At 42.0% G+C, this 18,585-nt stretch overlaps 1 protein-coding gene across 1 annotated transcript in view; it reads right to left on the reverse strand.

The window, feature by feature from the left end:
- Positions 1–684: 684 nt before the first annotated feature.
- ORC5 (origin recognition complex subunit 5) overlaps positions 685–18,585 on the reverse strand; it is a gene marked incomplete in the record, with an annotated part of 142,950 nt that continues 125,049 nt past the window's right edge. The window contains 2 exon segments of the mRNA XM_034766173.1: positions 685–1,237; positions 16,961–17,073. Coding sequence (XP_034622064.1) covers positions 1,192–1,237; positions 16,961–17,073 — 159 coding nt within the window.

An 18,585-nucleotide genomic window follows, 5' to 3' on the forward strand; every position in this document is an offset into this window, starting at 1 on the left:
ATACAATTTTTGGTTAACAAAAAAAATTCAAGTTTTTGAAGTACTGAAAACTTGGATGTTTTGAAAATTAAGTGTTGGAGTTTCTCAGCAAGTATGACAAAGGCTTTACGGTATGATAACGTATGTTCAACTTTTTAACTCTTTCAGACTGCAGTGTTTTCTCTGCTAAGAATAGCATGCAACAGGTACATCGTGTTACTTGCTGAATCTTTATCTTCCAAACAGGTTACTGCAGAAGAACCCATGCTGCACCACAGTATAGCATGTACCCTGGCTTTAGAGTATACTTACAAGTATACTTCAAACTCGATTGCTTTGCTTCCATAACACACTATGCTAAAATATTTCCACTGAGAACTGCACAAGAATTTGCACTCAAGAAACTCTGGCTGAGCTCAAAAGAACTATAGGAATATTTAAATAAAAAGCTCCTTGAAAGCTGGCAAGTGGAAAAGCCCTGCCAGTATTGGCATCTAGTATGTAAATGAGAGTTTTATCAGTCATACATTTTAAAATTTGATTTTTTTAAAAGCTTGATAAAGAGGAGGTTTTAAGGTTAACATTTACAAGTGGGTCTCAAGATTAATTCTGTGCTGATAAATTTGGGGTTTTCCTATCATAATCCCTATATATGTGAGTTGAACATCTAATCTATATATGATTCACAGATAAGCACACACCAGCTTGATTTTAAACATGCACTTATGTTTATTATATTTTGCTGCTCCACTCTCTTAAAATGGTGGCTTTAGGAAAAGCTGCTTTGGCAGGCAATTGCAAAGATTCCTGCGGAGAGGACGTGAAAAGACTGGGCATACAAACAAGGGCTGCTGCCATGTTCAAAGCACAGGGGATAGTTCATAGAGCAAAATGTAGTCCTAAGTAAATGGGTTTCAGGCAATTTCAGTGTTAAGATAACATCATTAAGAGTAGAACAGATTGTGCTCAAACCCTGCTGTTTATAATTAACACATTGCTTCCAAATACTCCAGGGTCCCTGGTAAATAGTCCTCTGCTCAGATCCACCCAGACCAATCAGAATATTTTCATCAGATTGCATGCTGGGCCAGCACCTGTTTGGACAAATCCAGTAGAGCCAAAACGCTCCTCTGCCTGGCCAGCTAAGTAGATAGAAGAACACAGCTTGCTTTAGTCATTGTCACAGTGTCCATATGGCTGTGAGGCTTGTTTTCACAAGAAATCGTACAAGTACTTTATTATGTCGAAGTTCACGGTCCTGTAAACAAAAACATACAGTATTTTAGAACAATAAACCCTAGAGTGCTCAGACGATAATCTGTTTGGTGACAATGCACACAAGACACTCTTTGCAACAGATAGCAACCAATTCCTCAGAGAGAAATAAAATAAGACATTCAATTATAGAATATAAATTATATAAAGACACCATTATTTATAATATTAGTCTTTTGATTGTTTAAACTTTAGAAGAATTTAATACATCAATAAAGTAATCCCTTACCAAGGATTTAAAGATTGAAAGTAAGAATCTTTAGGCTGTAAAAACAAACTTAGATCTAAGTTGACAGCAATTTATTTCTTTAGCCTGGTAAACACGATACACTAGTTGGAGATGCAGAGCAGCAATCTTTTAAGCTATTAAACATTTTGTTCCTCTTCCAAACCACCTGTTTTAGCATTATGTACTGCATAACTCCTTCATCTGTACTCATTTGCAGTCTGCGTTCTTTCAGTCTTGACACTAGTTGACCCATGTTCATAGCTAAATTTGAAAAATCCAAGAATGCTACTCAATAGGATAGAAGATTTTAATGTATACTTTTGTACTTTGATGGCAGGCAGAATGAAATCGCAGTGGAATAAAACATGTAATTAATTTTTTTCTACAAGCTCATTCTGCTGTACAATCTAACATTCAGATTTTGGGGGTTACTATTTGAATAAATGACCAAAATTACTGGATATAATGACAAGTATAAAATTAAAAAAGTATTCAGTGCTGCAAAAATAGCTGATCACAATGCAAAGTAAAGATTAGCTAATTGGATGTCTTATTTGTCAGGCCACTCATTTCATATTCTTGGCTCACACATCACTTTGCAATCCACATTTAAAAAAGTTTCTACAAAGTATTGTATTGGGCACAGAAAATCCAGAAATTCCTGAGATATATAATCATACATCTTCTGAAGTCTACTTATTAAAACCATTACAAAGCTAAATGAAGTGAACTATGGCAATATCATATTCTGTAATGTCACAGAGTTACAAGTAAGTACCTTACTTATAAGGCTTTCTACAGTAACACTCACTCACTCTGACAAATGTTAACCTTATCAGTTACTAAATGAAAAACTACTGTAATCATTGTGACATCATGATTAGTACCAGTAGTGATTGTATGACAAGACCTGCCACATTCAACACACACAAACACACACAAAAGCTTCCTCTTACAGTTGCAAAGGAAGAGATGGATAAACCTGCTTCTTAAATTTGGAGGTATCTGAACAATAGTTTAAAACTTCTAACAACATATGTGCCCCTTGCAGTCAAACTACAACAACTGAAAAAATGTAATAGAACGAGGCAAACAAAGGAGTTTGTCTGCAGAGGGTACGAAGACCCGCTGAAATATTTTAGAACAATGTGATAAATGGAACTCTGCGGTAGAGAAGAAAATGACTGCACACAAGTAGTGCTGACCAGGTAGAAATTCTACAGGGAGGAGAAGTGTGACTTTGTGCATCTCCCCAAAGGTAACTTTGCAAAGTTTAATTTTTGCTTCAAAAACAAAGGGAAATTAATTTGATTTTTCCTTGTAGAAGTCCAAACAGAAAAACTGAAGGGCTTGAATGAAAGAGAAGTTATTAGTCTCTATCCTTTCAATACATCAGGCTTGCATTAGAAAATATGCTGGGTAATGGAGATGAGAAACCAGATGACTCCCACAACTGGGACTTTATTTACTAGCAATTTGTTTTAGCACTATCACATCAAGGCATGAGAAATCAGTAGCCTGCTTGCTTGAGACCCACGGTGGCTGAGGTGGTGAATAAGCTCCTTTTCTTCTGCTGCTGATAGGATGACTTTTCCCACAAGAGGGAGAAGCAAGCAGCCAGAGGAGAAACTAAAGGCAGGTGCACCCTTTCACAGTAGCATGATCTGCTGCAGTTTGCAAATGAATCTTACTAGATCACAGAGATAAATTTCACTCTGCAGCTGGCACCATGGAGTATAGGCGGAAAAATCTCTTACGTGTAGGATTACAGCACCAACCAATTTCTTTTGTAACTACGGCCTGTCATTCTTAGAAAAACATGACGGACAGTGGGATGGAAAGGGGATAGAAATAATGGAAATGAGATAAAGAAGCAGACAAGGAAAGGAAATGAGAAAGAGGTCAGAAGAAATAATAGAGATTTTCAGATTCCAAGGCCAGAAGGGGTCATTGTAATCATCTAAAACTTCATCAAAATAATTCCGAGAGCATATCATTAAGAAAAATATTCAAACTTGTTTTAAAAATTGTCAGTGATGGAGATTCCACTATGACTCTTGGTAAATTGTTCCAATGGTTAGTTACTCTCACCGTTAAAAATGTACACCTTATTTCCAGTCTGAATTTGTCTGGCTTCAACTTCCAGCCATTGGAATATGTTATATCTCGCTGCTAGATTGAAGAGCCCATTAATAAATATTTGTTCTATATGTAGATACCTATAGACGTTACTCAAGTCACCACTTAACATTCTCTTTTGGTAAGCTAACTAGACTGAATTCCTTTAGTCTATCATTATGTTTTCTAATCCTTTAATAATCCTCATGGCTCTTCTTTGAACCCTCTCCAATTTATCAACATCTTTCTTGGACTGTGGGCACCAGAACTGGACACAGGATTCCAGCAGCGGTCACATTAGTGCCAAATATGGAGATAAAATAACCTCTCCACTCCTACTTGAGATTCCTCTGTTTATGGATCCAAGGATCACATTAGCCCTTTTGGCCCCAGTGTTACACTGGGAGCTCCTGTTCAGCCGATTATCCACCCCCCAACCCCCAAATCTCTTTCAGAGTCACTGCTTCCTAGGATAGAGTCTGCTATCCTGTAAGTAGGGCCTACATACTTTGTTCATAGATGTATATACTTAGCCATATTAAAATGCATATTGTTTGCTTGTGAGCAGCTTACCAAGTGATCCAGATCGCCTGAATTGTGAACTGTCCTCTTCATTATTTACCACTCCCCCAATTTTTGTCATCTGCAAGCTATCATTGATGATTTTACATTTTCTTCCAGGTCATTAATAAAAATATTAAATAGTGTAGGGCCAAGAACCAATCCCTGCAGGGCCCCACTGGACACACCCACTCAACGATAATTCCCTGTTTAAAGTTACATTTTCAGACCTATCAATTATTATCTAGGTATGGCCCCATCACTGTAGTATCTCAGCATGTCTAACTATTTGGAAACAGACATAACAATCTCTCCTCTTCTTTCATCACAAAAATAGCTTGAATAGAGTTGTGTGTGCGCAGGTGCATGCAGGTCCTACTGAGAGACAGCTGAGCAAACAAGTTATATTTTGCGTTGAGTTCTGAAAGTGGTGAAGACTGTGACAACTGCTCCCTTCCAGGAGTGAGTTCCACAGTGTAGGTCCTGCTCCTGTGCTCTGAACCTCCCTATGCTGCTGGGCAGTGTCATGGTTACAGTGGAACGTAGGTTTGGTGGGAGGTCACATTGCAAAGGGAGAACTAATCTCTCAGGTGGCTTGGTTCAATCCAATGGAGCACTTCGAATATCAGGACAGAGTCCTTGAACTGGATTCTATTCATTGCAGATCCAGTACAAGCAGCAGAGCACCAGGGTGGATGTGTTCACAGCAAGCTGTGTTGCAGATGAGCTGCTGTATTTTTTTTTTTTTTTACTAGTGGGAGTTTTTTACAGACATCATTCATGTGGCTTAACTCCTGGGCACAGTGAGTTACAATAGTAAAGCCTGGAAGGCAGGACTGTGTGGATCACACTCTGGCCAGGCCCTGCATCAGATAGGATGAGGCCCCGTTGCATATGGAACTAGGTGTTTTTTGCTGACAAGACTATTTGGGCATCCAATAACATGAAGGAATCCAAATGAACCCAAGGCTATGGGTCACAATCTAAAGGCAGGTTCCCTCAACCACTGGATGTGTCAGAGGCGGACAGTTCTTTGAAGTGCTTCCTTTTCTCCTGCCAGCATCCTATATCTTGCCTGGGTTCAGCTTTGGCTAGCTGCTCCTCATCCAAGAGCTGATTCTGTATTTCATTAGACATAGAGCAAAGGTGGAGGACAGAGGTATTTATATTTGATGCAAAGGAGATGTAGGGATGATCGTTATCTAAGTACTGCATACACTTCTTCCTGGGCTGTTTCATCAACTCTAACTGCTTTGTACAGCTAGCGACTAGCATGGAGAGAGCTTGAAGCTTGTCAGAGACCACAGGTAAATGAGGGCTCCAGAGAAACAGTTTGTTTGTTTTTTGGGGTTTTTTTGCTGGCTTGATTTAGTTTATAAAAACTGGAGATCACACGAGAGAGAATATATAAGAATTCTCATACTCTATGTTGGTTTTTATATATTGTTGGCAACAAATTTTGTGTTAAGCTACAGTTGGGCTACCATTGTGACGCTGCACCTCATATTCTTCATAAAATATTGTTATAATATGAATATGGCATAACTAAGATATGTTTTATGCAAGATGGGTCATGTGAAGTATCATTGGAAAGGTTATGATTTGCTGAATGTTATTATCCAATTTGTACACATGTATCATTCCGGTATCTGAAGTTAGGAATATTGACTATGTAACAATTACAACTGTGTGTGTACTTGGGGAACGCCCACCAGACAGTAGGCAATGAGCCTGGATGGGCCATTAGGAAAGACAATGAGTCTTTGAAGATGCTGATCTCTCATCTTCCTGAAGTTCCTTCCTGTGACATTACAAATAAACCTTATCTCATGGTTGCTTTGACCCTGCAAGGTATGTGATCATGTCACCTGGTACAGGACACCATCTTGAGCTGGTACTTTTCCACTGAAGGGCATGGGGATCAAACAGGGAAACAAAAGGTTCCTGCCATATGTAAATCCTATTTAAGGCTGGGGAGTGAATTAATCAGATCTCTTCTCCACTGCCTCCCTGCCTACGAAGGAAGACTGCTGAATACACCTGAAGAAACAAAGGAACTAAGCTGGGGAAAGGCAAGGGCTGAGTCCAGGCTAAGACAGGGGTAGCCTGTGAAGAGAAGTAACTGGAACCCTGAGCTGCAGAAACTGCAACCTGCCTAAAACAACATTTAGGGTGAGAAATTACTATTTGTAACCTGTTTCTTTAGTGTATTAAGCTTAGTTTGTGAGTTTCGTTTTATTTGCTCAGTAATCTGCTTTGTTCTGTTTGCTATCCCTTATAATCACTTAAAATGTACCTTTGTAGTTAATAAGCTTATTTTTTGTTTATTTCAAAACCCAGTTTGTGCAATTCATAACTGGGGGGGCAAAGAGTGGTGCATATCTTCCTCCACACTGAGGGAGGGGGGGATGTTTAAGAGCTTACGATATGTAGATCTCTATACAGCGCAAGACAATATAATTTTGGGTTTACACTCCAGAGAGTGTGTGCACAGGAGTGCTGGGCACCCCCTAGCTGAGTCCTCCCACCCAGACCTGATCACAGACTCTGTGATATTCTACAGCTGGGGGCGTCCCTGCCTGTGTGTGTGCTGGAAAGGGGCTTAAGAGCCTGTCACAGCAGCACAGTGTAAGGGAAACCCAGGCTGGTAGGACAGGCAGGCTCAGTGGGACCCCAGCACATCCAATGGCACCCCAAAAGGGGGGGGGGTCCAACCCCTCACAACCATAATGTGCTTTTTGACAATGCTGTGGATCAACATTTTAGAGCAATATTTTCATGGAAAAAGCACTGATCTGGATTAGGGACAGAGTACATTACAGTATTCACAATTGGGGTTCTGACTCAAGTCTGATCTGAATGAACTAAACTTATCCCTCTGTAATTCCACTAGCAATTAATACAATGCAGTTTCTATCCTGAAGGCTGGTATTTTGTTGAGGTTAGAATCCTCTTTGAAGCTAAAACCCAAGCAACAGGAAAATAACTGGACTTCCATGAAGCCAAAAGTTTGGACAATGGTGGCTTGCCCAATAATTTTTTTTTTTTTGTTAATTTAAGTGATCAATATAACTTGATTATTCAGTATATATCATTGGGGATTTTTGTATCACTTTTTTCTTTGTATAATCTTTTTCTTTGCTTTCTTAACTCCTCATAAGACTTGTACTTTGTTGTATTCTGAATCTGATATAAGGTCTGTATTTGCATAGCTTTTTCTTTTGATGATCAATCATCTTGTGCTTCTGATTTGCTTGTTACAGTGAGTTCCTTCCCCATTGCAAAAACAGAAGAGAAAAAACCCAAAATGTATTTTAAGAACAATCCAAGGATATCTGTATTTAATAAGTAAGTCTTGATTTCAGAGAGATGCTATTTGGACACAATTACATGGTTAATTAGAATTTGTAATCTGTTAACAGATTGGTATTGAAAGCCTTTGCTGTTTTATTTTTCATTAGTTTTAAAACTAATAATTATAAAGTAAATTAAAAAGATAATATTCCAGTATTCTTATTAGATATTATGCAAATTTCTGCTCTATTATTTTTCTACACAAGTCCAAGTCAATATTTAAAGATTCTCTTAAATTGCAAACTGAACCTCATATAATTCACAGGATATCTCCGCAGAATCCGTTTTTAAGGTAATTTTGAAAAATGCTGGTAACTAAGCCCAGGAGGCTACAAATATCAAAAGGTCAGAGCAACTTGGCAAAGACAGCTCACTGGAAATTTCATAAGACCTCTCCATGTTGCAGGAGCAAAAACTAGAGCTACACACTTTGAGCCCCATCTGTCAAGCAAAAGCTTTCTGTCCCAACTGAAAGCAAGTATCAGGGGGTAGCCGTGTTAGTCTGTATCTACAAAAACAACAAGGAGTCTGGGCACCTTAAAGACTAACCGATTTATTTGGGCATAAGCTTTCGTGGGTAAAAACCTCACTTCTTCGGATGCATAGAGTGAAAGTTACAGATGCAGGCATTATATACTGACACATGGAGAGCAGGGAGTTACTTCGCAAGTGGAGAACCAGTGTTGACAGGGCCAATTCAATCAGGGTGGATGTAGTCCACTCCCAATAATAGATGAGGAGGTGTCAATTCCAGGAGAGGAAAAGCTGCTTCTGTAATGAGCCAGCCACTCCCAGTCCCTATTCAAGCCCAGATTAATGGTGTTAAATTTGCAAATGAATTTTAGTTCTGCTGTTTCTCTTTTAAGTCTGTTTCTGAAGTTTTTTTGTTCAATGATAGTGACTTTTAAATCTGTAATAGAATGACCAGGGAGATTGAAGTGTTCACTTACTGGCTTATGTATGTTACCATTCCTGATGTCCGATTTGTGTCCATTTATTCTTTTGCGGAGGGACTGTCCGGTTTGGCCAATGTACATGGCAGAGGGGCTATGCTGGCACATGATGGCATATATAACATTAGTGGATGTGCAGGTGAATGAGCCCTTGATGGTGTGGCTGATGTGGTTGGGTCCTCTGATGGTGTCACCACAGTAGATATGGGGACAGAGTAGGCAACGAGGTTTGCTACAGGGATTGGTTCCTGGGTTAGTGTTTCTGTGGTATGGTGTGTAGTTGCTGGTGAGTATTGCTTCAGGTTGGAGGGTTGTCTGTAAGCGAGGACTGGCCTGCCTCCCAAGGTCTGTGAGAGTGAAGGATTGTTTTCCAGGATAGGTTGTAGATCGTGAATAATGCGCTGGAGAGGTTTTAGCTGGGGGCTGTATGTGATGGCCAGTGGTGTTCTGTTATTGTCCTTGTTGTGCCTGTCCTGTAGTAGGTGATTTCTAGGTACCCGTCTTGCTCTGTAATCTGTTTCCTCACTTCCCCAGGTGGGTATTGTAGTTTTACGAATGCTTGATAAAGATCTTGTAAGTGTTTGTCTCTGTCTGAGGGGTTGGAGCAAAGTCGGTTGTATCTTAGGGCTTGGCTGTAGACAATGGATCGTGTGATGTGTCTTGGATAGAAGCTGGAGGCATGTAGGTAAGTGTAGCGGTCAGTAGGTTTCCGGTATAGGGTGGTGTTTATGTGATCATCACTTATTTGCACTGTAGTGTCCAGGAAGTGGATCTCTTGTGTGGACTGGTCCAGGCTGAGGTTGATGGTGGGGTGGAAATTGTTGAAGTCCAAGTACTTTGTAAGTGAAAACAAAACCTCCAAAACAAAACAACATAATATGAGGAATATTTTTAAAGAAATTCAAGCCACTTCAATTAGGCTGATTTCCTACAGCACACTGTAATGGCCCAATGAATAGAAATGGCAGAATTATTTGATAACACTGACCATGTTTTGAAAATGGAACAGTAAAATATGAAAAAATTCTGTTTAGTCAAGATGCAGAGAGAATGTAAGGGAGGAAAACAAAGGGCTAATAGAAGAGCTCTTTTACCCATGTTTCAAATTCACAATCACCTTGGTATAGAGACAACTGTTATGGCACTACACGAATGTGCTTTATAGAAATTAGTGAAGCAATGCTGCTATGTTCTCATCATGCACCCTGTTTAAACCCTTTGGTTTAAATACCCTTGGTATTAATGTTATGGTAACTCCCCATACACCATTCAGTGTGTTGACATGTTTGGGGTTTTCTGTTGTGTTTTTACTAATTTCCACTATTATTAGCAAATGTGCCAGTAGCTTAATAAAGATGGGAAAAGGTTCAAAATATAAAGTAGGGAGATAAAACAGATGTATGAGGCAAAAATATCAAAGGGCTTAAGTACACATCACACACATTTTAGCCATTCAGTAGCATCAGGGATAGACCAGCATGAGATGAGCAGCCTTTGATAGGCGTGCAGCATCCTCAACCGCACCGCAGCAATACACAGAGCTGTTCCTGAGTCACCAGGTGTGGTCATTTCCCACACATCTCACCACTCCACATCTGAAATGGTTGAATTTCTACGAGAGATTGCCTGGCTTCGAGCTGCCACACTGTCTCTCATAAGGCTGAGTGGTGATGAAGGAGTTTCTGACAGAGGGAGCAGCTCATTCCCATTCTGCTCACCATAATGTGACAGCATCCGCTGTAGAGATGGTCAGTAACATAGTCCAGATTGGTCATGTGCTGATGAGTCAGTGGCAATGCACCTCTCATGTATCTTTTAAAAAGTGGTAGTTGTGGCATCTCCTGTATTTTTGCTGCAATACAACACCTGATGTTAGGAGGCAGGATATTAAAAAGGACTGCTAGCCACTTGGTGTTTTTTGGTCTCATTGTTCCTGCTGTTCTCCAACTGAGTAGCAGAGTGTTTGCACTTTAACTCCCCAAGTTGAGCCTGCTAGCTTATTTAGAAGGCCATTTCAGTTCTTAATCTCCTCAACTACCTTGGTGAAGTGTCCTTTTAGGTACTTAAGTGTACAACCTAGAGTTCTTCTTTGAGTCATGTGGGAGCTCCACTTTCGGTGATTGTATGCTCTGAGCCTCTAGACGGAGAACTTCGACAGCAGTATCTGGCCAGGCCACACATGTGCTCTCTCCAGCTCTCGCCAGTGGCGACAGTTGATTAGCACTGTGGGGCCACCCCCCTTCTCAGTTCCTTCTCAACTGCCTTGGTTCCTAGTCGGAGCTCTGGCAGTGCCTTCACTCACTTTACTTCAGAATTAGTTTAGTTAGATTAGTCAATTAGTATAGTGCAGTTAGGTTTTTTGGTTAAGATCCCTTTACTACTTTTCTCCCCATTTAAAAAAATTTTTTTTTCATTTCATCCCCTTAAGGGTCGTTATTTTTCCTCAGAATGCCAGGGTCTCCTGGCTTTAAACGCCGCATGTCGTGAGGCAATTCCAATCTCCAACGGACACTCGCGACGTGTCCGGTGCCTGGGGGAAACTCATGCACCTCAAAAGTGTATATAGTGCCACAATCTTAAGGCCCGGACAAGGAAAGCGAGGGACCTTAAACCGAAACTTATCCTGATGGAGAATTCCCTCCATCCCGCCTCAGACCTGGGATCATAAACTTCTCCTGTCGCCCTATCACCACATGCGGTTTCTGACAGACCCCCCTACTCTACCCCACAAGGAAAGAAACTGTCTCCTAAAGGACGTGGACAGATGAGAGCTAACATTCCCCCTACCAAGACCGCGTCAAAGAGGAAGTGTTCCCCAATTCTATCCATCACATCGGTACCGACCACGCCGCAGCTTAGTACCTTTGAGTCGGCAGGGACCGCCGGTCCCGGTGCTTCCGTCAAAGCCATAGACCCTAAGTGGCAGGCTCTAAGGAGGGCAGAGAAGACTGCCCCCTCTACCTCAGCACCAGTAGCACAGACAAAGCGCTCGGTACCGAGCAACTCTGCACGCTACAGACAACGTCACCTCTTGGCTCTATGATGCACAGCACAGATACTACTGCACTACAGATTACCATGCCATCCTCTGCATGGTCTATGCCGGCTCTGTTCCCATTGGTACCGCATTGTCTTCCAGTACCACCACAATTCTCCGTACCGCATTCCACACAGATACCTCCATCGGTACTGCAACCTCAACAGTTTCTTGCACCGAAGGACCTGACGATTGCCCCAGTACCAGAATCATCTCTCCTCGGTACCAATACTTCTTTGGTACTTTCACTGCCATTCACTCCACCAACTAGATCTGCCCCTCCTTTCTCTAGTTAGGAGGACGAGGAAGGGGAGGCTTTCTCCTCCCAACACACTTCACCTATACAAGGCAGTGTTTGGTCTGCACATCAGCAGCGCCCTAAACATGTGCCGCAGCCTGATTTTCAGGGATGGTATGGTCACCTGGGGGCCTCCACCTAAGCCCTTCCCACCTCAGTGGGCATTCTGGGACCCGTGGGCAGCTCATAGACAGTACTGCCCCAAACCTGAGTGGCACCATGAAGGTACACAGGCACTCTTCACCAAAATTCACAGTGCCAATAGATGCCCCTCCCGAACTGACCTTTGAGGAGACAGAATTAGTCTTAGATCGGGAGGCAGCTCCTGCTACCGCCACTTCATTCTCACCAGACGAGACTATCATGCCCCCTCTGCCTACTGCTGGAGACCATTTCAGAAATTTCCCAGAACTCTTCAAAAGAATAGCAGACACACACCAGATACCCCTAGAGGAGATCTTTGAGTCACGTCACGAGCTCTTGGACATACTCCACACGTCTGCCTCCTCCAAGATTGCCCTCCTGATTAACACAGCATTCATGGAACCCGCCACAAACATCTTGCAGACCCCCCGCTACCATCCCACCCACATGTAAGAGGGAGGACAAAAAATATTACGTCCCTTCAAAAGGGTTTGAATTCCTATTCAGACACTCTCAGCCAAATTTATTGGTAGTCGATGCAGTTAATGAACAGGGCAAACAGCATTACTCTAGAACCACTCCTTATGATAACCCAATTTGCTCATTCAATTATCAAGATTCCTCCAGGGAGTGTGCAACCTCTACCCAGAACCCAGAGCCCCCAATGTCCCTGTGGGACCTGACCTTTGTGCTTCGATCTCTCACAACCGCCCCATTCGAACCTTTGGCCATATGTTCTCTTCTACATCTTTCCATGAAAGTAGCCTTCCTAGCTGCCATCATGTCCGCTAGGCATGTGGGAGAAATAGGGGGTCTTATGGAAGGTCACTCTCAGACCTCACCCTAAATATTTGCTTGAAGTTCCTTCTTCCTTCCACATTCATCAACCTATCCATCTTCCCACGTTCTTCCCTAAACCTCACAAGGATAGACAAGAGGCAATTTTCCACACCCTGGACATCAGAACAATGCTAGCCTTTTATCTTGAACAGACCAAGTCATTCAGAAAGTCTCCTAAATTGTTCCTCTCCATCACAGAATGTTCCAAAGGCAAACCCACTGCTAAGCAGAGACTTTCTAGATGGATTTCAGATTGCATCTACCTCTATTACTGACAACATGCCCTCCACACCCCTCCTCCCACTCATGGGTCAGAACACACTTCACAAGATCTGTAGCCACATCCGCTGCCTTCCTGAAAGAAATGCCTATTATCAACATATGCAAAACATCAACACTATATCACTGATCAGGTCTAAGCACCTGACACACAGCTGGGACACATGATCCTCTCGTTTATTCAGAACTAACTCCGAATCCCTCCTCCCACCAAGGGGCACTGCTATACAGTCACTTAAAGTGGAGCACCCACAGGGACATCACTTGAAGAAGAGAGAGTTACTCACCTTGTGCAGTAACTAAGGTTCTTCAAGATGTGTGTCGCTGTGGGTGCTCCACTACCCTCCCTCCTCCCCTCCACTTCGGAGTTCTCATCATTACTCTGTGGTAGAGAAGGAACTGAGAGGTGGGGCGGCCGCACAGTGCTAATCAACTGCCACCATAGGCGTGAGATGGGGCGAACGAATGTGTGGCCTAGCTGGGTATTGCTGTTGAAATTCTCTGACTAGAGGCACAGGGTGCACAATGACCTAAAATGGAGCACTCACAGGGGGACACATCTCGAAGAACCTCAGTTACTGCACAAGGTGAGTAACCTTCTGTTACACCTAGATATATTGGCTTTGGGTCCTGTGCTAGTCATTCTCCATTCAAGGTGCTGAGTCCTCATGAAGCATTTTCATGATTGAGGTGAAAACATGAGGACACCGTCTTTGACACACTGGATTTAAGACTCCAATTACTGCAGTAGCCACTGATAGCTGCCATATTTTGGTTCAGATTGTCCTTGGTCTTTTTGAAGTCCCTGTCTCTTTAAGCTAGGAAGATGTCATCCACATACTTGAATGGCTTTGAGATTGTTGGAGGTAGATCTTTCTGTAAATATATTGAAAAAGTGTAGGGCAAAAACAGATCCCTGAGGGAATCTGTTCTTCTGGATCCTCCATGTGCTCAGTTTATTTTCTAGCATCACCTGGAATTGTCTGTTTCAAAAGATTATTTCCGTAACTATAACAACCCATTGAGGTAACATCTTTGACATCATGATCAACAGGCCAATGTGCCAGACAGTAGTCAAGAAACACAACCTCTTGTCTTTTTTCCTTCTGTTGAAAACCATTTTCTGTACAGGTGGTAAGAGCAAGAACTAGGTCTGGAACCTTGCCCTGTTCATCACTCAGATCCTGTTCTACTGTGGGCATGATTCTTTGCGGAATTAGTTGCTCCAAAAGTTTGTAAGTACAGCTCAGAAGTGATTATCCTATTGTAGCTAGCTGGAACGGATTGGTGCTTTCCTGGTTTTGGTATAGCTGTTGACAATCATTTTATGCTCTTCTTACAAAGATGGAACAGAATTTCTCGTGCAATCTTGTCAAGGCCACATGTTTTTCTTGCTTTCAGTAGTGCTCTCTTCACATCTTCAGTGGATAAAGGCTGAAAGATGTCGTATTCACATGAAGGTGGAGACAATCTTTATGGGTGCCATTCCCTCTTTACTGATTCCTCAAATGGCATGTCCCTGTTGGCTTCTGTCATATTGGTTAGGTGTGTGGTGATGCTGTTTGGGGACACTTTCCTCTGGTGTATGGTTAGTGGTTTCTGTGCTGCGCCAAGCTTCCTTCTGAATGACTGTGCTTTCCTGCTAGATCTTGTCACATCCGTAGTTGATGTAACTTATTCCCAACATTCCCTGCAACAGGCATAGAGGTTGTCAGTGGTTTGCTGTCTCTAAGTTATCAGATTCTTCACACTGCTTCAGAAGTTCTATGCATTCCACATCTAAGCAGGCTACGTAAGTCTTTTGTTGGCCACATGGGATGGATTTAGTGTCTGCTTCAAAGATTGCTTTTGAGAAGCAAGTGTAAGCAATATTCTTCAGAATATTATGTGGTATTCACACTATGTGCTCATTGATCAACTGACAGTTTTTTCCAGTCTTCCCTTCTATAATTCCACCATAATCTAGGTATAGTGATTATTATGGAGATTGTCACTCCTATCAGAATAAGAATAGGGCAGAAGGGGACAGGTACTGGCTGTGTGGGAAGTTTCCAAGAACTCCACAGGAGGCTGGTAACGGTTGGCCCCTGTGACGAGTCGGACCCCTCTTCTGGGATGCCACCTGATGTACTAGGATTTCACTGAGCCTCTCTTGCTTAACCAGCCTGGGTTCCCGCTCCCTGCTTTGCTGAATTAGGCTCTCTGGCCTCTTGCAGCACACACACACAGGTAGGGCCACACCCCGCTGCAGTCACAGACTGAAGTCAGCTCTGTGTGAGAGGACTTCCCCAGCACTCATGTGCACACCTTTTGGGAGATAAATCCAAAATAATGCTGTCTTGCACTGCATAGAAAAATCTACACAGCACAAGCTCATAAAAATCCGCCCTCTTCCTCAGTGTGAAAAGAGATGTGCAGGACTTCTTGCCCCCTCCTGTTAGAAATTGCATTAACTGGGTTTAATAATAAACAAAATACATTTTATTAACTATAAAAGAGAGATTTTAAGTGGTTCAAGGGATAGCAAACAGAACAAAGCAGATTACTAAGCAAATGAAACAAAACATGCAAACTGAGCTTAACACACTAGATACGTAGGATACAAATTAGCAAATTCTCACTCTGAATGATAAACAGGCTGGCAGATTCTTAAGGCACAAGTTGCCTTGGCTTTCCCAGGTTTTCTTACACAGGCTAAAAATCCTTCCAGCCTGGGACCATCACTTCCCACAGTTCGGTCTTTGTTCCTCAGTTGATTTCAGGTGTGTTGTAGGGTGAGTGAGGTCCTCTCCTGTTGTCATTGTCCCTCTTTTATATCTTCCCCCCACACGCTGGAAACCTTTTTTGCTGTGACCTGGGTCAAACAGTTCCCACTGTGTCGAGCTGTCTCTGAGAGGTGTCTATTGCACACAGTTCCTGGGTAATCCTTATGCTTGTGTGCATTTCTTCAGTAAGCCACTAACATTGTCTGGCCTCATCCAACGTAGCACATTTGTAATACAGAGATATGGTCAATATTTCCAGCTTCAGATACAAAAATGATACATGCATACAAATTGGATAAACATATTCAGTAAATCATGACCTTTCTAATGATACCTCACATGGGCCATCTTGCATAAAGTATATCTTAGTTATACCATATCATATCAATATTTCTATGAAGAATATGGAATGTAATGTCACCGCCCCGTTGAGATGTCTTGTGGTCAGCACAGTACACTTGAGGTCAGTAGAACAGCAGTACTTCCATCATGCAGAGAAAAAGTGGCTGGCTGCTTAAGGAAATGAAAGAACTATAGATCATTTATAGAAGCCCAGTCTGTGAGATCCTGTCCATTCTTGTCAGATTCTCTTATAGCCCCAGGAGGTGTGGTGACTGTTGAAGCCCCTAACAGATGGATGGATGTTGAAGTGTTTGTCAAGATGGGGTGTTTCAGGCTACATCAGCAGGTTTATAAACATTTGCAACTTCAAACTGACTAACTCTTACAATATCACAGTGAGGCAAAGTAGTTGGTAGGGCCCCCTCATAAATATCAGATTTCACATAAATGGCTCAGCCACATTTTCCATGAAGATTGTAGCTAACCATGTCATAGCCTCTCACTGTCAGCCCACTGGCAAGGAAGGAATCTGTGTGCTTTTCTAAGAGACCACTAACATCACCCTGTGACAGGCCATGAGATTCTCTATTACTGAATGCTTCGCGGCTGACAGCCCCTCAGTACTGAGTTGAAGAATGGAGAGAAAAGGATCAACAAGTATCACTCCCGTATCACTGTGCACTGCAGGAAGCCAGTATAAATGGTTAAACAAAGAATTGGTTTTGAAATCTAAACCTTTTATACAGGTCTGTGCATGCAACATTAAATGCTATTTAACAATCTTACCTTGCAATAGCCCTGATGAAGTCTAGAGAGACAGTACATTTGTACTTCGGTCCATCAAGCTGGTCATCATGGCCAACCAAGGTTAAAAGCTGGAGTGTCACAAGAGAGGTGATCTAGAAACAAGAGACATCACTGAAACATTACTCACTTTTGCAAACAGGAATAACAATGACCAAATTTTCATTTGTCACCAACATAACTTTTGCAAGGTCATCAAATGTCTCTTATTTCATAAGGAAGTTCTACATTTGGCTATACTGTTCCACTGACTGTCACACTGTTCTGAAACCAGCTGACCCAGAAGGGTGTAAATTCACATGAGCAGGTCTGCAGCAGGAGCAGCCTTATGCATAGGTTGAAATCTAGGGCACTTCATATCAGAGGTTACCCTGAAATTCTTCTTAAATACCTCTACAGATCCGTTACCTCCATGAATTGGCACGTTCTAAGTCTTGACAGCCACCTAAGACATACATCAAGTTCACTTCCCTCACATGTGGAGACCACCTTTTCGAATTGTCATACTCAGAGTTTTATACCCCAGAGCCCCTTGTGCCAGATTAGACCACATTTCAAATAAACTAATTGAATCACCCTACCCTGCCATGAGACAGAAGCCCCAAGGTTGGAACGCAGGATGAAGGGTCCTGAAGATCACGCGCTAAGCCAAAACCCCATCCCTTGGGAAGTGGGCCTGGAAGGAAAGAGAGAGGTGTGTGTGTGCCCACTCATGTACAGACACACACACACTATATCTTGAGAGATCGATCACTCTTTTCCTTCTTCCAAAAGATGATCTCTTAGCAGAGTTGGATATGTATGTATCAATACATACATATATATGTACACACATGCACACTCAATGCCATTAAAGTCTTGATAGTTTCCACACTGTGGTATTGAAGGTATACACCATATTAAACATAAGGAATACATTTGCCACTTACTTTAAATGGTGCCCAAGCGCACACTAAAAATAAAGGAAAGGAAGGAGTATGGAGACTAGTGTGACCAGACAGAAAATGTGAAAAATCGGGACGGGGTGGGGGGCAATAGGAGCCTATATAAGAAAAAGACCCAAAAATTGGGACTGTCTCTATAAAATCGGGACATTTAATCACCCTAATGGAGACCCTAGAAAAAGTGTGAATGGTGAGAGACAAATGAGAGAGAGAGAAAATGACAAATGCGGAAGTACAGATGTAAAGATATAGGAAAAGAATGAAGCTGGGAGATACAGAACTAGAAGGGAAAAAGACACAAAAAATACACTATGAATACACATTTAGTTTAATGGAGCTCCTGAAGGCTAATCTGTGTTAAGTGTGTGCCTCAAGGGTGATTTTTATTGTTATTATTATAATCATCATCATCAGCTGTAATAATAAATATTTATACTGTATTACACTAGCACACAAAGGCTGCAGTCAGGATTTAGGTCCAGTTGTGCTGGGCACTGTACAAATACAGAAAAGAGACAATCCCTCCCATAAAGGCTTCACAGGCTAAAGACAAACTTATGCACAGGGTTTATTTTTAAATTGTCCATATTGTTGGCTATTTTCTCCTTCTGACTCCAAGATTGAGGGTGGGATGCCAAAAAGTTCTTTGCCAAAGGCATCTGT

Source organism: Trachemys scripta, chromosome 1 (genome assembly GCF_013100865.1).
Source record: "Trachemys scripta elegans isolate TJP31775 chromosome 1, CAS_Tse_1.0, whole genome shotgun sequence".
Classification (NCBI taxonomy): domain Eukaryota; kingdom Metazoa; phylum Chordata; order Testudines; family Emydidae; genus Trachemys; species Trachemys scripta.